The sequence below is a fragment of the Corylus avellana genome, chromosome ca1 (assembly GCF_901000735.1).
Source record: "Corylus avellana chromosome ca1, CavTom2PMs-1.0".
NCBI classification, from domain to species: domain Eukaryota; kingdom Viridiplantae; phylum Streptophyta; class Magnoliopsida; order Fagales; family Betulaceae; genus Corylus; species Corylus avellana.
In genome coordinates this window covers 50,675,454-50,696,088 of record NC_081541.1, presented here as the reverse complement: position 1 = coordinate 50,696,088, position 20,635 = coordinate 50,675,454, and the positions used below count along the sequence as shown (strand labels likewise).

General features: G+C 35.6%; 2 protein-coding genes and 1 pseudogene across 5 annotated transcripts; 1 reads left to right on the top strand and 2 right to left on the bottom strand.

The window, feature by feature from the left end:
• The first annotated feature begins 4,978 nt into the window (after nucleotides 1–4,978).
• Nucleotides 4,979–11,655, top strand: LOC132174459 (linoleate 9S-lipoxygenase A-like). The gene is made up of 9 exons (XM_059586115.1): nucleotides 4,979–5,123; nucleotides 6,919–7,205; nucleotides 7,379–7,616; nucleotides 7,955–8,284; nucleotides 8,366–8,451; nucleotides 9,185–9,274; nucleotides 9,509–9,804; nucleotides 10,363–10,626; nucleotides 10,797–11,655. The coding sequence occupies exons 1-9, from the start codon at nucleotides 4,979–4,981 to the stop codon at nucleotides 11,554–11,556; spliced, it is 2,496 nt and encodes an 831-aa protein (XP_059442098.1). The 3' UTR covers nucleotides 11,557–11,655.
• On the bottom strand, nucleotides 9,779–18,906 carry LOC132177408 (uncharacterized). Of its 4 annotated transcripts, none has more exons than XM_059589717.1 (10): nucleotides 18,402–18,906; nucleotides 16,022–16,171; nucleotides 15,128–15,342; nucleotides 14,860–14,930; nucleotides 14,589–14,751; nucleotides 13,342–13,513; nucleotides 12,239–12,397; nucleotides 12,050–12,138; nucleotides 11,662–11,787; nucleotides 9,779–9,866 (listed from the first exon to the last, which is right to left on the bottom strand). In XM_059589717.1, exons 1-9 carry the CDS (start codon nucleotides 18,727–18,729, stop codon nucleotides 11,695–11,697), a joined length of 1,440 nt encoding a protein of 479 aa, XP_059445700.1. In that variant the 5' UTR covers nucleotides 18,730–18,906; the 3' UTR covers nucleotides 9,779–9,866; nucleotides 11,662–11,694. The 4 variants fall into 4 exon arrangements, with proteins under 4 accessions (XP_059445700.1, XP_059445708.1, XP_059445716.1 ...); XM_059589725.1 differs by having other exon boundaries at nucleotides 9,796–9,883; XM_059589708.1 differs by lacking the exon at nucleotides 9,779–9,866 and adding an exon at nucleotides 9,891–10,217.
• Nucleotides 18,907–19,541: 635 nt separating this feature from the next.
• The window catches only part of LOC132167800 (uncharacterized), a 5,562-nt pseudogene continuing 4,468 nt past the window's right edge, over nucleotides 19,542–20,635 (bottom strand).

Genomic DNA, 20,635 nt, shown 5'->3' with positions numbered 1-20,635 from the left:
TATTTATGTCACCTACCCCTCGAAGTATTAATTTACAAAAGGGGCCTTCGATAGTATTGGCATTAAAATGGACAAAAAAGGATTCGGCTTACATGCTGCTATTAAAATAACATGTATGATGTAGTTTAATCAACGGTTAAGACTAAACTACAGCATGTAAGCCGGATTCGACAAAACAATGGCATATGCAACGTATTTTGGATTTCAAATATCAAAATTTTCTTAAATTACTGTTTGCAAAGACACTTCAAACTACCGATTTGTGACACTTGGTTGGCAGCATCAAATTGTCATTTTGTTGTAATTTGGCGGCTCTTATCAATGATGGTGTCAAAATATACGAAAAATGGCTTAAATCATCTCGATTTTGGAAGAAAATGTAACCATTTTTTTAAAAAAATTGAACCAAAATAAGGGTTTGAGGGGTTGCCGACCACTAAGTAGTGGTTCATAACCTCAAAAGCTTGTAGAGCAGCCATCATCAGTTTTGGGATGACTGAACTACCTCATGATCGACCAATTTTTAAGAGTCTTTTTATGATGGTCTAATTAAGGGGATGTTCATTCACCCCTAAAAACAAGGGAGAAGGATCCTCTCCATTTTTCACTTGAAATGGAAATGGTTCATTTAGTATACTTAAGAGGGCAATATTGTCAATTTAATTTTTGAACAAATTTTTTTAGACAATTATGCCCTTCTAAATGCACTTAATGGAGATTATCCGTTTCCCAAAACAAGAGATTATCGCTCCACGGTCCACAGGCTTAGGCCTTGGGCTGCCCGCTACTTTGAAATTTTTAACAATTGGTAGAGGGCTCCTCCATTCTATATTTATGTTTTGGGCCCAAAAAAAAATATAGATAGGACCTTGGCCCTTAAAAGAAAGTCCAAACAAGCCCAAAAGTTGGAATACATCCCAGAATTTGACGCAGCCAAAAACTCTTATAATACGGCAGCTCATCTTTTGGCAAAACTGGCTCTTCAAGTCCCTAATGAATAACTCAATTGGCTGTGAACCACGTCTCATAAAGCGGAGGTTACTAATTCAAATCCTCATCCCCCTTCCCTTTTGTGGACATGTCAAAAAAGAGGAAAAAAAAAAAAAAAAAAAATGAAGCTCTTCAAAGCTCATCTTTTGGCAAAACGACTCTACAACAAGTTAGAGAAGAAATTTGAATGGAAGATTGTCATTCACTCATCTGTTTCTCAATGATGTTGTAATTTCATAGAGTTGTAGTATTTGATTTGGTATTATTGAAAGTCGAATACTCAAATTTTCATAAATAAATAAATAAATAATCATTTTGTAGGTCAAGACACCAAATAAAGGGTTTGTTTTTTTAAAAAAAATTACTCATTTTTCAATTATAAATGGCATTCCCTTATTTATTATTAAACATAATAACTTTAATATTATTCTTCTGAGTTTTTATTATGGAGAATATTATGCACCCTGATGTTTTAATTTTTTTTTTGATAAACCTGATGTTTTAATTATGCTTATACGAATGCCAATACAAGAAATGGCTCTAAATTCTGTAATTTAACAAGTGATTGATTTAAAAATTGAAATATATTTTGAAAAACAATTACTCATTGTTTTAATCTTCAAACTTGATACATTTTTCATTCATGTTTGACCCATCCATAAAAATTTCTGGTTCCGTCGTCCCTAAACACACCCCAATCTCCTCCGCTAGCTCCACCATCTCCAACTTACTAAAAGGGTTAGCCTTCTTGTGGCTAACATGAATTTGTCCCTTCTCTGTCAGCATGTCAATTGAACTCTTCAAGAATCCCCTAAACAACTTCCTGTGAAGCCTTACAAAATAATAATAATAATAATTTTAGAGAAGAAGTAGGAAAAAAAAAAAAGGCTTAATTACTTGATTTGGCGCTTATGATGTTCTGGACAAATGAAGACAATCCTGTCGAACAATTTCAAATGAAAGAAAGGGTGTCGGTTCATAGAATGGGCATCCACATCATGCAAAACAGTACATCCTCTCTCCTCTAGCTCTTTCAAATTGGCCATGGCATTCGAATGTTTATTCATCAACACCTCTTTGGTATATATATATATATATATATACATATACATGTCAAACAGCTCCCAGTTAGAAAGAACTCCAAAAATATATGTAAACAAACGACATACTGTGTATTAAAGACAGGGATAAGGATCCACTGCAATTCCGCTACCTAAATTACTAATAATTTGAACATGTGATAAAATATATTTCGGACAACCCAAAATTTATTTGGACATGTGAATTTTAAATGGGATCTCTCATATTACCGGTCGAAACTCAAATTATTAATAATTCAGATAAATAATTGTTGTGAATTTCGACCAACTTATACCTTTGGAATAAAAAGAGGTGGCAGTGATGTTGGCGGCAGTGCCAAATGCTTTTGCTAAGCATGTAGCAAAAGAGAAATCTCCCTCACCCACAAGCAGTATTTGATGAGAGCTGCAGTAATGTTCTACCAATTTCTCTGCTCCATTGCTATCTAAGCTACAACACTCACCCATTTGATTCTCTTTAAATGTAGAAAAAAAATGTTCAATTTTTTTCTGTGAAGGTTAACATGTCGATATGTGGGGATATATATAGGAGGAGCCCTTGTGTGCCGTTGGATTGAATGAGCATTGGAACTATCATTCAAAGTTTAAAATCATCCAAAGAAATTAAAGTAATTGGATGGCTCCTCGTTTTGATCTTTCCCCATATATGGGCACATTAATGTTTGTTTTACTGACGTTTGTTGTTCATGCTGCCTCTTTGAATTCAATTCATGGTTTGGCCCTTTTTGGGCATTTGTCGTTTTTGTCTCTTTGTTTGCCTAGCAAGGGAGGAAGAAAAAGAACATGGCAAATGCCAAAATGGTATATTTGGTTGAGTTCCCTCTTGCTGAAAACTTTACTTTAAATTCATGAAGTACCATGAGTTTTGTAAAAATTCCTCAAATTTTAAAAACTCCCAACTAACCCCTTAAACTTTTAATTTGATTCAATTGACTCTTCTGTCAGATTCAGCCGTTAACCCCCTAATGAAAATGACTAAAAGGCCAAATTACCCTTTGATTTTTTTAAAATTTTTAATTTGAAATTAAGGGTAAATTTGGAATTTTATAAAAAAGAAGTGGTATAAATGTCATTTTATTATTTTTAACGTTTAAAATCTGACGGGAGTACATTACATCAAATTGAAAGTTCATAAGGTGAAATTGATAATTTTTGAAATTTTGGAAGATTTTCTCACAATACGTAGTAGTTCAAGAATTTTAAGTGAAGTTTCCCCTAAAAAAACAAAACAACAAAAAAATAAAGCCACTAAAACAAGTCAGATCAACAGGGGTGAAGAGTAGTATTACTCTTTGTTAATGTATTTGTTTTGGGAACAAGAAAACAAAAGATGAAAAACAAAGACACCAATAAACATATGGCACACATTGCTTGTAGTTACATGCTTCTTCTTACATGCTACATTTTATGTTCCAACCTCATGCCCACTTCTACATAAACGTATTTATTCTTTGCGGGTGTGAGGCACACGAAATAGGATCTTTTCCATTTCAAGTAAAATAGAAAAAAAATTATTTTATGGTCGATATTTTATTTTGTTTCATCTGACGCTATACTTCATATGATAAGTATGTTGTTGCATCATTTAAAAGTTTTAAATGATGTGATGTCATATACACACACCCTACATTGTTTGTAGCTACAAGCTTCTTCTTACGGGGCGCACGAAATAAGATCTTTTCCATTTCAAGTGAAACATAAAAGAATCATTTTATGGTCGATATTTTATTTTATTTCATCTAACGTTATACTTCACGAGATGAATATGTTGTCACGTCATTTAAAACTTTTAAATGATGTCATATCATATACACCATTATATGAAACAAAATATAATTTTAAGAGTTATATTATTGTACTTTATTTCACTTAATTGTTTACAAGTAAGAGAGAGATGAGGGATTTAGAGCACATCCCTAGAATTTATATTCTTGCATTGTGATGCACCCAAGCCAATGAAATTGTTGGTTGCTTTTACCCAAAGTCTGTAAAAGAGGTTTGCACCTGAACTTCTTCTATACCTTTGGCCTTGCAATTTTACAAATTAAACAAGCGTTTTTAAATTAAATTTTGAAAAAGTATCTTGTTTGAGATTGCAATTTTGCAGATTAAAACACAAGGTTTTTTAAATAAAATTTTGAAAAGTATCTTGTTTGAGAGTGTGTTTGATAATAATGTTGGTTTAAAAACGCGGAAAATATGTAAGATTCTTAAAACGAGAAAGTGGTGTATTTTTTAAAAATGTAGGATTTTAAAGGTCGAACTGTAATATTATCACACACTTAACTATGATTTTAAACATTGCATTTTCATTAACCGTGTTTTGAAACCGTTATTTTTTTTTTAAACCACACATTTTGAAATCACTAAACACACTAGAGTCCGTTTAGTTTTGCAATTTCGCAGGCCCAAAGTGCGATTTTAAACTGAATCGTGAAAAGTATATCGTTTGAGAGTGCATTTTTAAAAAATTACAGTGTGTTTTCAAATCACAGGCTTTGAAATTGCTATTTTGTTTTAAATCGCACGTTTTGAAACTGCAAATCCAAATAGCAAAGTTTACCGCAAACGTACATCAAAATTTACCTTAATTATTATTATTATTTTGTCTGGTTTGTGTGAGTATATATATATATGTGTGCTGTTCTTGTCGAGTGTATGATTTAGGCATTTTATATTAGCTCACCAAACAAGAAACCTAAGATGGACGAAAGGTATCAGATGCATAACCAAAAACCAAAGATACAAGTTTTCCATATATATATATATATATATTGATGATCATGCATTCATTCACCCATTAACCACAACAAAGAAAGAAAGACAGAAAGAAAGAGTGAGTCAACCAGCCGGGAAAAAGAAAGTGCTAATTAATTAATTATATAAAAATGGAACAGCTCCAACGGTCTTCTTCTTCTTCGGCTAAATCATCTTCCAAAATCAACGGGAAGGTTGTCATTATCTCTGAAGGCCAATCGGCTCCTGGAAATTCACTTTTGCTTCGGATCTATAGTTGCACTGAAGACACCCCAGGTTATTTACTTCTTTTTAATCATTTCTTCTTCTTTCATAATTTTATCCTAAATAAATGGCTTCTTTCATTTTTTTTTTTTTGGGGATAAAGATCCTGCAATTAAATGTCTGAATTGTACGACAAAGATGAGGTTGTAGCCAGTAGGGCAAAGATGAGGTTGTAGCCAGTAGGGCAGGGACGGAGCCAGAAAGTTTTTTGGGAGGGGCCAACCCCCACCTTTTTTTAATTAAAAAAATATATATTTTGCTTGTTTTTTATGAACTAAAGACTACCTCAAACTGTAATTATTGAATAAAAATTAAAAAAAATATTGCAATTTACAATTAAATAACTATTCTTAATTAAATAACAACTAAATAACTATAATTCTCACCGTCCCAACTTGCCTTGGTGCGCCCATTCCCACACTTAAATTCTCACACCCACACACACAATGCAGAGCAGTGATTTACATAACACTGGCGTGCATGAACAGTTATGCACGCCAGTGTGTGTGTATATATATATATATATACTGTTTAAATAATTATTTACGGCAAGTCTAGCAAGAGACAAGAAAATTGAAACTTGAAAAAATAAACAATAAAAAGTCACTGCCCACTCTTGTCTCTTATCATGTGTGTGCCCATTTACTCTCATTTCCCAAACCACAAAACAAGTGAATATCGATATCTTTTCTCTCTAATTCTAGAAATTTTGAAATGCAGGTTTTGCGTGGGTAAGGTCGTAAGGGCCAAAAAAAAATAATAATAATGGGTATGGCCCAAAAATATTTAAGAATAGGGCTAAAAATTTATACCGGAGAGGGCCAAAAAATTTAAAAATGGGGCCAAAAAGTTTTTGGTAGGGGCCTGAGGCCAAATGACTAAAATTAAAATTTTACTCTTTTTTTAACTTACAATTTTTTTTTTTCCTTTTTTTTGGGGGGGCGGGGGGTTGGGGGGATGGCCTATGCCGGTCCCCCTCCCTCCGTCACTGCTATAAAGCCTATATGTCCATCTATCCTAGGCAGCTCGAACTACAGAGCCTATTTGCTAGGGACAGGTAAGACCTACAACCCTCCTCTCGCAATTTAGATAGCCAATTGCAAGGGAACTATATATATTTGAGATTTGGCTTACATGCTGTTATTTTAATAATAACATATAAGCCGAATCCATATATTTGGATAATCTACAACCTATAATCTAGATACATGAGGCAAGAAAAAAAAAGGAAAAAAAGAAAAAAAAGAAGAAAAAGAATAGTTTTAAACAAACATCTATAGTCTTCATGTCAAAAGCGTGAGAGAACCCACAAATATTAATTCAGTGTCTAATGAGAAATATAATATTTTAAGAGTTTTGCTGTAAATTACATTTTTATCCAACAACTTTGATCTGGTAGTTCCAACCTACCCCTGGATTAGTCCCTATTAAAACGAAAAACAAAAAATATTTAAGGGTTAATTGAGACTGGTAATTCAGCATTGTAAGATAATTACAAGATAAAAATATAGTTTCTAGCATTTCTAAAAAAAAAAAAAATTTCAAAAGTTATTGGACCTTGCCATATTAACTTTGTGGGAAGTTTGTATGGTATGTAGCATTACTCTTATCTAATAGCGTTGCTTATAAGAGTAGTGCTATAAATCATATTTTTCTCTCACAACTAACCCACAATGCTGATAGGACAGTCTCAATTATGAACCAACACTCGGATCAGAAATTGTTCAAAAAAATTAAAAAAAGTGATATATAGCAACCAATACTCTTGCTTCTGATGCATTATAGTTCTATAATTCGTTCATATGACATACAGCAGAATCTGGCGAAGGGAAGTTCAGTGAGGAGGCATACCTCAAACATGGAGAAAGCAACGACTTTGATGGCATGAAAACCACAACATATAAAGTGAAGTTTCAAGTGAAGCCAGACTTTGGAATTCCAGGAGCTTTGGTCATTAAAAGCCAACATAAGCATAAACTCTTCCTTCAGTCTGCAACTCTTGAAATCATCAACCAGAATATCCACTTCAACTGCAACTCCTGGATATACCCTTTCAAGAACACAAATGCAGATCGAATTTTTTTCTCGAACACAGTGAGTGATTGAACACGTCTCTTGCTTCCGCTATTATTCTCGTATTTTATTTTTTCACAAACTTCAACATGGTATTTCAACAGACACAAATTTGATTTATTAGACTTGTGTATATATATACACTCTTAGATGCTATATAATCAAACAACCAAAGTATGATGTTGGTATCTCAGAGTTATCTTCCAAGCCAAACGCCAAGTGGTCTAAGGGGACTGAGGATGAGAGAACTTGGACGATTGAGAGGAAATGGAACTGGGGAGAGGAAGGAATGGGATAGAATCTATGACTATGACTGCTACAATGATCTTGGCAATCCTGATAAAGGTAGAGAACATGCGAGGCCTGTCTTAGGGGGACCTCTGCATCCATATCCTCGCAGGGTAAGAACAGGTCGACCCCCGAGCAATCAAGGTATACAACTTCCCTCATCTCATTAGGAGTTTTGAATTCGAATCCTAACTCTACACCTTATCTCCTATTTCAATTAAATTAGTCAACATATTGTGTAGTCCACAGAGAACCCTAATCTGTTCTATTAAAGTTGGCACACAAGGTAGAATTAACTTGTTAAGCCAAAAAAAAAAAAAAAGCAAGGGAGAGGGTTCCTTGAATTCATGTCGCACCATATATTGGCTGTCATCACTAGATAGGTTTCAGATATTGATCATGTTCCATCTCTACCATGGCTCAAAATTTGACAAACCCAATATTTTTCTTTTTCCTTTTTCTTCTTCATGACTACCTTGCAGATCCTCTAACTGAGAGCCGTCCGGAGAAAGGAAAGTTAGACATATATGTTCCTTCGGACGAGCAGTTAAGCCCCAAGAAGCTGTCTGAGTTGATATCAAATGCAGTCCAGGCTACTCTACATTTCCTTATCCCTCAGACAGTCCAAGATTCTAGGAGTTTTAGTTCATTTGAAGAGACAAGCAGCATCTTTTCTGGAAAAAGAAGCCAAGTAGCGGAGAAATGGGTTAAAGAGACATTAAAGAAAATGGTACCAGATAAGCTTTACAAAGAAGTTATTCATGCAAGCAAGAAAAACCCATTGAAGTTTCCATTGCCTCAAATTATTGCAGGTGAAGTGCCCACTGTCAATTTATACTCAGTGCAACACACAAAATTTCATTTTCATTTTCAGTTTTGCTTTCTATTTTCAGAAAACCAATTGGCATGGCTGGATGATCAGGAGTTTGGGCGCCAAATGCTTGCTGGAATTAATCCAACACGTATCAAGTGGTTGAAGGTATCTACTACCCTTATGGGCCAGGGTTAAGCAATTGTCAGCTCAGGTCATGGCCTAGATCAGAACCACCATGCCATTCCCACACTTATCTTCCAAAAAGATTAAGAAAAAGAAATGCTAGGACCTTGGCGTTAAGTTTTATAGGAATCCAAGGGTTTCTATTGATTGAAAATCAGAAAATCAAAGGAACTGATCACTTTGAGGGATCAAACCTCCAATTGATCGCTTCAAGGGGATCAATCTTCCATTGCCTCATGCAAAATTATGTTTCTTCTTCACTGAATTGCCATACGACATCTAAATTGAATTCATAGCATAAAGCAAGACTTATTTAGATAAGAAAATCAAGGGTTTAGCTTACTAGGCAATAAAATATTAGGGAAATAGAATCAAACTATGTTGATACAGCTTATTTAAGTCGTACGAGCACATATCTGTGCAAAATATAGATGTGGTTCAATACAGTAGGCAGGGTACTCTGAAGGGATCCGGCTTATGTGTTGTGGTAAAAAAACTACAGCAAATCTCTAGTAAAACAACTAAGGGTCTAGATTTAATCAAACAAAAATTTCAACCAAACATTGTCATTCTTAAACATCATAAGCAAACATTTACTTAAGCCGTTTTCAATGGAAAATGGTAGGGATGCTTTTTGAGGTGCAGCGGGTACTCTGTGATGGCTGAGTTTCTTGATGTTTTCAAATGTTTTTATTTATATGACTTGACCTTGCAGGACTTTCCACCAAAAAGCAAAAAAGGAATGTCTAGTTCAATAACGATATCACACATAGAGCACAGCCTTGATGGCGTGCCTTTTCATGAGGTAACCAATATTATTGCTTTTGCTTTTGCTCTCTTTCTTCACCTTCTCCCACCCCCCTCCCCCCGGTGAGAATACTACCAACCAATAATGTATCATCACTCTGCTTATCAAAGAATCTACTGATTTCATTTGAAAGTAAAATTAACTAATTATTGAAAAAGACATTCAAGTCATGTTTAACGACAGTTTTCCGGCCTCGTCTTCCTCCTTTCTGACTTCCAATAAATGTCACAGGCCAGAGGTAGTATGGTCATCTTGGATCACCATGACTACCTAATGCCATTTTTAAGCAGAATAAACAAAGAGGGTGTTTGTGTTTATGCATCTCGAACACTACTATACTCAAGGAGTGATAGCACGCTAAAGCCATTAGCGATAGAACTTAGCTTGCCTGGCTGCTCTTGTGGCAATCAGCAGATCAATAGGGTGTTTGTTCCAGTAAGTGAGGGCACTGAAGCAGCATTGTGGCAGCTTGCTAAAGCTCATGTTGCAGCCAATGACTCTGTTTATCATCAACTAATCAGCCATTGGTGAGTTCAACAATTCTGTGCACTCAAGGGAATCCAGATTCCAAAGTGTTTTAGGGCAGTACCTGCTCACATAGTAAAACTTTTGTTATATTAGTGTTACATATTTCAATTTAATGGTACAAAATTGTAAGACATGCATGTTAAATCACCACTTATTTATAAACTTAATTAACCTTGTTACACTTCTCTACATGTTTAGATTCAAACTCTCCATCAACAAGTGAGACCTAACACAAAATCATTGCTCTTTTCAAAAACTTAAGATTACAAGAAAGAGTAGATTTAATCATTTAATTATTATTTTAACAATACAAACCATTTAACAGTTTCTACATTTACACTTATCTATCTAAATGGTGTGCTGTGCTATTGGGCAGCCAAATAGTTGGTAGATCTTTGATCCCTCATTGTACCTGGTGCCAAGTATAATGGTTAATACTATCACGTCAAGATTGTGAGATAAGTATAGAATAAAAATATAATTATCATTATTCTTTCTAATATCATATTTGTGACAAGAAATATTGTTAGTGGTTGCAATTTGATGCACTTTTTCAGGTTGAAAACCCATGCAGTAGTCGAACCATTCATCATTGCCACTAGAAGGCAGTTGAGCGAGATGCACCCAATCCATCGTTTACTGGATCCTCATTTCAAAGACACCATGCACATAAATGCATTGGCTCGGAGCATCCTCATTAACTCTGGAGGTATCCTTGAGAAAATATTGTTTTCTGGCGAAATCTCCATGGAGTTGTCTTCTAAGCTTTACAAGGAGTGGAGATTTGATGAGCAGGCCCTTCCTGCTGATCTACTCAAAAGGTATTTCTTTAAATTAATATTGATTTTTATGTGTGCAAGGTAAATTGTCTGGATAATTTACAAGAAATTCAGAAGTGGGACATAGAATTATTGTTATTATTTTTAGAATTATTATTATTATTATTTTTTCGATATTCTGATATTAGAACTTCATGGCAAATTTCCTCTAGAGGTTTGGTCCAATCAGATCCAAATAGTCCCACCGGAGTTGAGCTCCTCTTCGACTATCCCTATGCAGTAGATGGACTTGACGTATGGACTGCCATCAAGACATGGGTCACAGATTTTTGCTCCATCTTCTACAAAGATGATGACTCTGTCAAGGCTGACTCAGAACTCAAAGCATGGCGGAAGGAAATTCGAACAGTAGGTCATGGTGATAAGAGTTATGCACGGTGGTATGAAATGACAACTTGCTCAAACCTAATACAGATTCTGACAATTCTCATATGGATCACCTCTGGCCTCCATGCTGTGGTGAACTTCGGGCAATACGCATATGCTGGCTACCCGCTAAATCGTCCCGGACTATGTCGAAAGTTCATTCCAGAGGAAGGAACATTCGAATTTGCTGAGTTCCTAAAGGATCCAGACCAATACTATCTTAAGATGTTGCCTGAAAAATTCGAGATGAGCATTGGTGTAGCATTAGCGGATGTCTTATCACGGCACACATCAGATGAATTGTACTTGGGTCAGAGGCCATCAGAGTGGACAGACAATGAAGAGGTTCAGCATAAATTTGAGAAGTTCAATGAAGAACTTCAAAAGATAGAGAAAAAAATCAAGGCGAGGAATAGGAATCCTGAGCTCAAGAACAGACAAGGTCCTGCCAAAATTCCATACAATCTTTTGTATCTTGATACATCAAATATTGGATCCAAAGAGGGCATCACAGGAAAGGGGATTCCTAACAGCATATCCATTTAACATGTTATGAAACATATCCTTTATATTTGTATAACCTTAAATCAAAACAAATGAAGTCCCACCCCCAATGTGTTACTCTAGCTCTACAGGTTTGCAGGTCAAAACCTGGTTATAATAGTTGCCCTAGCACTCATCCAATCAACATCGGCCTGGGACGGCAAAAGGTGCATTATCAACTTTCCCAGGATTGCCCAGCACCATATCAGCAACCATCTCAGCAGTTCCCAAAGCCTGGAAATTGGACCAAAATGATGAATAAGCTTTACAATTATGACATATTACTTCACTGAGAGGAAATGGAATACACAATGTGTTATAGCATTTGCTAAATACAGCTTAACTTTTTACACAAAATCAGTCAATTTAGCTTTACCCCCAGCAACAACATGTAATGGAAGACTAATAAAATCTGCATACATACAGGGCAATTTATCCTTTTGCAAGTCCTTTGATTTCCATGCATTCTTTAGCACAATAAGAGTATGAAAATTACCAAAGAAAGTCCTTCTCCTTCATGCCCAGTTGCAAGGAATACATTTGACAAGCCAGGCACAGGCCCAATCACTGGCCTCCCATCAGGCACTAGACAAGCAAATGATATTTGTCATTGCAGATATTCAAATGCCAACTATTTAAAAATAATTCACTGTTCCACAGGATTTTAAATCATATTGGGACTCACTATAAGGGCGTAATCCTACTCTCACTTTTCTGCTCTTAATAAAATCAGAAAGGGGCAATTCTTTTAATGTGGGAAAGAATTCCCCAGCCCGCTTCCATATATGAGTGATGATGGGCTCATCCACTTCGGAGTTGAACCCTGAAAACTGGCGGCTGCTCCCTGAAAAGACAGATATTCGATTGGGGGTTTTGTCACAAAAATATAGAATACTCAACAGCGAGGAAAGTAAATTAATAAAGATTGAAGGTGAGACTGGAATTTCTACCAACAGCCAGCATGATTGATAGGATTCTTGAGGGTTCTAGAATCCTCTCTTTGGCTTGGTCCCTACGCTTAGCTTAGTTACTACGTTAATTTCCTTCTATGGATTGTTTCTTGCAAGTTACATATTTTCTTAATTACTCTTGAATTCATATTTCCATATTTAGCTTAATTTTTCCCATATAAATGCTGTAAATGCTGTATGGCAAAATCATCAAGGAAAATTACCTTTGCTTAAGGCAAGAATAGGAGGCCCGATCCCCTCGAAGTGATCATTATATTCTCTTTTCCTCAGTTATTTTTCTGATTTCTTGTAATAGATCCCTTGGATCCTATCAATGATCTATTGCACAGCCATAAATCTCTGAGGGCAGACTAGTAAAAGAAAAGAGTACAGAAAGTTTTGCCAGGAAAACACACTCCCAGCTTAGGTCTACTAAATGCATGTTTTGGCAACTTAGCATTGAAACACCATCAAGTATGAGACTCTTGGGCTCGTCATCCACCCATAGTATATGTAGTATCTAGCTGAATGAATCTTAAAGCTCAGAACAAATGAGAAGTGCTCCTTCTTATTTTTATGTAAAAAACAAAAAAAAAGGAATAAAAAGCAAAACAAAACAAAAAATGTGCTGAACGATACAGGTAAATGTTATTTCAGTTAATTATTCATGAAATAATATGACTGAAATAACGTCTTATAGCCTTAAGGCCAAGACTGGAAATGCAAAACCATTGCAATTGAATGGAGAAGTAACTCTAGAAGAAAGAAATAAAAGTAAACAAATACAGAACTGAAAGTTCTGTCCACCATGTAATGATAAAAGATATAAAAATCATACCAAGAACAAGGTTCCCCATAGCATCCATTGTGGCTGTCATTGAAACAGACAAGGCTTGCCCATGATCAAGTGGTCCAGAAGCTGAAATGGTTTGATGATTGACATAGCCCGCCTCCATTAGACCATGATTCAGTTGAAGGGCATTGAAATTTTCAAGCACAAGGAGGTGACCCTATCATGCAGATTAAAGGAAAGGTGGGGTGTCACACAAAAACACAAGCTACTAGTTTAACTCATTCAGTAGGAAAGAGCGCATTAAAAAGTTTGTAAATGGAATAGTATCTTCACTTCAACAATAAAAAAAATCACTAATATCACCTTATGACATCTGAGCCTCCCATGACAAATGCTGACATTGGATTCACACAAACACATCATTATTTTTGTCTTGCTGGAAACTTCACTCGTTCCCATGTCACAAGGACTGGGACACACAAGTCAAGTGTTCATGTGGTAACAGGTACATATGTGCACAAGATCTTAGAACAACGAAACAATTCATATTAGCAAAATGTTACATACTTCCACTCAAACTCAGATGATGATGCACATGTTACATACTTCCACTCAAATTAGAAATTTTTATGTAATAGTAGAACTTTATCAGAGAAGTACCCGAGGGATATTTTCTTAAGTATGAAAGTCCATTATTTCTAATTACATGTTTGAACTTGGGAATACCAGAAATGCATCTAACACACCCATACCCATGGTGTGTAATGTCATGTCTGACATGAGTACTTTGTTCGTTGTGATGGGTTCAAGAAACTTGACCTCTATCTCGCCACAATACAATAACAGAGAACATGAAAAGGAAAGGAAGGAAAATTATGAGGTCAAAATAAGCGCACAGAAGGAAATATATATGCAAGGAAAGTGAGATCTTGGAAATTAAGAGTGAAAATAAAATAAACCAAGGTTTCATTTTATTTTATTTTGTGAGTTAACCAAGGTTTCAATTGAATGCTTGTAACTTATGCTAAAAACTTTGTACATGACTTGTCTCAGAAGTTTTACACTTAAAAAATGACCTATTTCAAAACTAAATTTTTGGTGGGCCAATAAAAGAAGTTTCTGTGATTCTCCATCCTTTACTCCTCACACAAACCATATGAGCAAAGTAAAAGAAAATTCTTAATTCTACCCCCCTTTCCTCTTCCCCCTAACCAAGTGCAGTATAGATGACATCAGTCAAAATAAACTAAGGATTAAGCTGTGCAGCAACAAGTCAGTACATTTGAACTTACCTTTCGTGGCTTTACAGGGACATCCAACAAAATCTCTGATTCTCTAAGCAATTCATGCATTAAAGACCCACTCCAACAACCAGCTGCAACTATAACAGCCTTCTTACTGTACACGGTAGTTTTGGAAGTAAGAACAGCGTTGACCTCCTCATGGCTACCAGAACTGAGTATGTAAGAATATGTAGTTAGCCTAACAGCCAGTATCACCTCCATGCTGCATTTTCCACTCATGGCACTAGTTTCAAATGCATGTTATAATGTGACAACAAACCTTAATAAACATGTCACTGGGTCATGATAGAACTCCGCATATCTGCCTTTTGATGCAAAATGTCTGTTGGCCTACATATTAACCATATCTATCTATATAAATTATACTGTGTATGAATGGCAGATAATTTATCTTGATTAAAAAAAAACAAGAAAATGTTTGCCATATGGTCAAAAGTACAAAATATATATATATATTTTTTGATAAGTAGGCGAGAATACTTACCACTATACAACAACGACTTGTTCAAAAGTACAAAATAACTTACCTTTTCAATAAATGCAACAGTACGTTGAGCATCCAATTGGCAGTCATCAGGAAGAAAGGCAGCACTACTATCTTCTCCAACCATAAGGGCAGGTTCCTCTTGAAGTAAATCATGGCCAGACAGGTACTCTGCTTGCAATCCAGCTTCAGATAACTGCTGCACCCTCCTTTTTAATAAATCCGAATCTCCAGGAGTTCTACCAATTAATAGGCTTCCTATAAAGTTTAGTACCATATCATCCCATAGTTTTAATATTTGACCTTTTGTATCTCGAAAAAGAAAAAAAAAAAATTACTAAAATAATCCCACAATTTTTTAAGAAGTTTGTGATATCTACAGCAGCAAAGCGATTTCTGCTTGCGGACTTCCGTTGTGCTCGGTAAGCAATAGAAAAAGTAAGGTAGGTTGTTTGTTCTCTGATCCACACCTTATCTGTTCTATGAATGTTTAGGTAATGTTTGCACCATGGATGATGTTTGGGTGAAGAATTACTGAAAATAAAAAGAATGGCCATTCTGCTTGCAATCCAGAATGGTCATGGAGGATGGATGATGCTACACATGTCAAAATAAAAAGAAAAGAGTCAAATAAATTCATAGCATTTATGATATTTTGAAGCACAATGGCCATTCGACAAGATTTAGATATCTAATTTATTTTGTAGGTACTCAGAACTGACTTTGAGGGAAAAAAAAAAAATAGTAAAATTTAAAAGGCCTATGCGTAGAATGGACATAACTGAATGCTATGGCAATCAGAATTGCATACAACAGTCTAAACTCACTTCCCAAAGAAACTATAAACTAAGATTTTTTTCTTTTCTTTTTGGTGTGTGTGTGGAGGTTGAAGCATCAGAGGAATTTGTAATCTGAAAACAGTTAAGAGTTTGAATACCTGTCTTCTTCCAACCCAACACTTCTAGAGGATTCAACCCTTGATCATGTATGCTGTCTGCCAACATCTTCCACAATTCATGACTTCTCATTGCTAGCTCCCATTTATCACTTCCAGGTGTTTTGTGTACCTTCCATATATAGCCCTGCCCTACAACAAGCTCAAATGCCAAACCAAAAGGTGGAGAAATTAGTAAGGGCGGAGAAAGAAGACAAAAAAAGAAAAAAAAAAATAGATGCACTAACGGAATAAACATCCTAAACACTTCAAATTCTCATACAATGACGTGAGTGTTTCACATTTTCCTGAATGAAATGAAAGTTGTGATCAATGAGAATGATTTCAAGCAAAATTTAGAAATACAGTAACCACACAACTAACATAAACAATCTTTTGCTTAATTTTCTATGCAATACTAAAGATAAAGTTTTCGAGTTTCCAAATGCACACATTTTTTAGAAATGCTCAATCATCTCAAATTTTCAATACAACTCTTCAACTTTACCCTCTCAAGTTTTCAAATTCTTCCTAGGCTTTTTCTTTTATATTAATAGTAAAGGGTATTGTGGGAAAGTGTAGAAACTTTTTGATTTGATTTCTGGACCAAGGGAGGGAATATAAGTCATCATATTTGTTGTTTTTTTAAGCAAGATCTATTAATTATAGTATATTCCAATCTTTACTCTAATACACCCTTAGTTTCTCATTCTAAAGGAACAGAAATGTCACAACTACATTGAGTCTAATTGTTGTCGAAACCCTTCTTAATTATTTTACTTATATATCAATGCAGGGATGAAACTAGAAAGTTAATTTTAGGGGGGGTCAAACTATAGTAATTTTTTTTTTTTTGAGGAGCCAAAGTAAAAAAACAGGACCTAAAATGTGTTTTTTGTAAACAAATTTAAAAGATAAAAAAGGCATTTTTTTTGAACAAAAAATTTTTGCTCTCCGTCACGATATAAATGAATGATTGGGAAATCGAGGAAGTAGGCGGCGTGTGTGTTTGTGAGAAAGTGTTCTAAAGAGAGCCATCAGTTTTTTCAATTTTTTCAATGTCATGAAAGATGTGTTATTTAGGATTTTTCTATGTTGAAGCAAAATCATTCAAGATTTGATCCGAAGATGGGAAACAAGGCATTTGTTTTGCCAAGAGGAGCAGAGGAACCTATCGAGTGGTGCTTTTGAGCAAGCCAAGCGTGATGTGACAAAGGTCAACGGTGGAAGAGTTGGTTAGGGGAGAGAAGCTGAGAGATTTTTATAGGACATTTAGGTCTAGGGATTTAGTGTACATTGCACAGAGGCGTGCAAACGGCCATAATAGATTTTTGGAGTCATTGGAGTATGGTGTAGGGGGCCAGCAGTTTTTGGAGTCATATATAGTTCCGAAATGGGGGTATTCAATGGAATATATTGTTTACCAGTACATGATTGGGAAATACATATTATCACCTCTTTTTTGGAGATGTTAAGAGTAAGGCAAGGAGATCTGAATAGAATATGTTGGATCCCTTCCAAAGGGAGCAATTTGAAGTAAGGTCATACTATCATATGTTAACCATACTTATTGGTTCCCCTTTTCCATGGAAGAATATTTGGAGAATTAAGGTTCCTTCGAGCATTCTTTGTGTGGACGGCAGCATTAAGAAAAATACTGACTTTGGATAACCCGAGGAAGAGGAACATCATTATGGTAGATTGGTATTGTACGTACAAGATGAGTGAGGAGTCCATTGATCACCTTCTTTTTCATTGTGAAGGAGCGAGAGATTTATGGAGCTTGTCTTCCAATTTGTTTGGTATTGTTTGGGTTATGCCTAAAAGAGTGAGAGGGTTGTTGGTGAGTTTGGGAGGTCGGCAGGACATTGCAACATTTTGAAATTTTGCAGGTTGGCTCCTTTGTGTTTAATGTGGTGTATTTGGAAAGAACGGGATGCAAGGAGCTTTGAAGATCAAGAGATGTCAGTAGTAAAGCTTAAAAAAAATCATGTTCAATTCCCTTTACACATGGATAGCAGCAAGTAATAGTTTTTTTTTTTTTCCTAACTCTCCTGAGATTTTAGACGTTTGTTCTTCATTTTCTCCTTAAAACGAGTTCTCTTGTGTACTTCATTTGTACTGAGAGTTGCACCCCTAAACAATTGATAATAAAATTTGAATTACTCATAAACAAAGAAAAATCCAATCTTTAATCCATTTGTCGAAATGATATATATATATATATATATATATATATATATATATATATATATGAAACCCAAAGAGTTGGTACTGTATAAGGACGTGGTTCTCTTGTTCTTTCCTCTGTCCACCTTTTCTCGATAAACAAACAGAGCACAAGGAAAAAGATCCGGATAAAGGATCGGAGAGTAGACTTTACCTGCACCAGTGGCACCGGAACAAGGGACGGCCTTGTCGACAACGGCGACAGACAAGTCCGACCCGATCAGGAACTGCCGGGCGATAGTCAACCCGATGATTCCAGCTCCTACGATCACCACATCAAAAGCACGAGAAGACGCGGATATCACGGCTTCGGGTCGGTTTATTCCGGTCGAAAGCGAAAAGGATTTCCCGGCGAGTAATTTGGAACGAAACAAGCTTGTGGTTGACTCGAAGGCGAAGCTACCAAGCTGTCTCCTTGGAGATGAGACGACGCCGTTGGTGCAGGGGTTGGGATTTGGGCGAAACGTTAATGTTGAAGCCATTTTCTGTCTCCAAACGTTTTGTTCTTTGCAGCTCTATCGATTTATCCAGAGTGAAAATGTAGGAAATCAGCTGAGAAGACTCTGAGCTAGTGAGTAGAGTAGAGAGTGTACCAGCTAGAAACCTGTCTGACATGCAACTGGAAGCATCAAGGACAGTTTGAGATTGCGATCTTTCAACAATAATCCGTCTTTAAAAAAATATCGTAAAATGTAAGATATTTAGTATTACGAATTAAAGTAAAGTGGGAAAAAAAAAAAAAAAAAATTGCTAAGCTAAGGAGTGAGTGCTTATTTGAAAATGCGTGAATTTAAACTAAAATCACGATTTCGGATAACAAATATTTGATAAAAAAATATTTTTTAACATATTTTACTTAATGCCTTTGTAATTTTAAAAAGCAGCGATTTTAAAAACGCAATTTTTAAAATCGCACTTATTAAAAATGTAATCTCAAAACCCTTATTTCTATTTTTTTTTTTAAGCATCCTGCCAAATGGGCATTTTTTAAAATTAAATCCCAAAAAAAATGCTTCTTTTGTTTTGAGAGTTCACTTGAAAAAAAAAAAAAAAAATCATGTTTCCACACCACATGTAGGAAGAGAATAAGGATTTCCAGAAAATTTTGTGTCCAAATTGCTTCTTATTCTCTTACAATTTACATCTTATTTGCAGTTGAGCTGCTACAGAATCAAGGCCATGAAAACAAAAAGAAACTAACAAAGAACTTCTACAGGAAAGGGGATTCCTAACAGCATATCCATTTGACATGTTATGAAACATATCCAGTTTATTTGTACAACCTTAAACCAAAACAAGTGAAGTCCCACTCCAAATGAGCTAGTTGCCCTAGCACTCATCCAATCAGCATCGGCCTGGGACGGCAAAAGGTGCATTATCAACTTTCCCAGGATTGCCCAGCACCATGTCAGCAACCATCTCAGCAGTTCCCAAAGCCTGGAAATTGGACCAAAATGATGAGTAAGTCTTACAATTATGGCATATTATGTAATACCCCGCTTCAAGTAGTATAATATTATCCACTTTAGGCCTCAGCCTCAACGGTTTTGTTATTAGGTTTACCTAAAAAAAGTCTCATACCATTTAAAGAGAGTATGCTCTATATAAGCATATCGCATTTCTTACACCTAGACAATGTGGGATGTCACATATGGAATTACGAAATGTGTTATGGCATTTGCAAAATACAGCTTAACTTTTTACACAAAATGGGGCAATTTATCCTTTTGCAAGTCTTTTGATTTCCATGCACATATTCTTTAGCAGAATAAGAGAGTACGAAATTACCAAAGAAAGTCCTTCTCCTTCATGCCCAGTTGCAAGAAACACATTTGACAAGCCAGGCACAGGCCCAATCACTGGCTTCCCATCAGGCACTAGACAAGCAAATGATATCATCATTGCAGATATTCAAAAGCCAACTACTTAAAAATAATTCTCTGTTCCACAGGATTTTAAATCATATTGGGACTCACTATAAGGGCGTAATCCTACTCTCACTTCTCTGCTCCCACTGAAATCTGAAAGGGGCAATTCTTTTAATGTGAGAAAAAATTCCCCAGCCCGCTTCCATATTTGAGTGATGATAGGCTCATCCACTTCTGTACTGAACCCTGAAAATTGGCGACTGCTCCCTGAAAAGAAAAATATTGGATTGATGGTCAGTGTTACAAGCCTTTCCATATTAGGCCAGCTTTATTAATTTTACGTATTAGGTTTATATTATGTTATCATACGTCGGCCAACCCTAACCATATTAAGGTTATAATATTATTTCAATAATAGTCTCTGCTGACTCAGTCGTAGCTCTCTTATGTAATATATAATAAATCCTCTATTTAAAGGGGGCTATGCTATGAATAAAGGTATGAAAAGAATTAATACTAA

Coding starts and splice junctions, on each gene's coding strand:
- LOC132174459 (XM_059586115.1), top strand. CDS start 4,979: ATGGAACAGCTCCAACGGTCTTCTTCTTCTTCGGCTAAATCATCTTCC. Junction 8,452..9,184: donor CACGTATCAAGTGGTTGAAG/GTATCTACTACC, acceptor TTGACCTTGCAG/GACTTTCCACCAAAAAGCAA. Junction 10,627..10,796: donor CCTGCTGATCTACTCAAAAG/GTATTTCTTTAA, acceptor AATTTCCTCTAG/AGGTTTGGTCCAATCAGATC.
- LOC132177408 (XM_059589717.1), bottom strand. CDS start 18,729: ATGGCTTCAACATTAACGTTTCGCCCAAATCCCAACCCCTGCACCAAC. Junction 15,343..16,021: donor GTTGGGTTGGAAGAAGACAG/GTATTCAAACTC, acceptor TAAACTTTATAG/GAAGCCTATTAATTGGTAGA. Junction 12,398..13,341: donor TATGGGGAACCTTGTTCTTG/GTATGATTTTTA, acceptor CTGTCTTTTCAG/GGAGCAGCCGCCAGTTTTCA.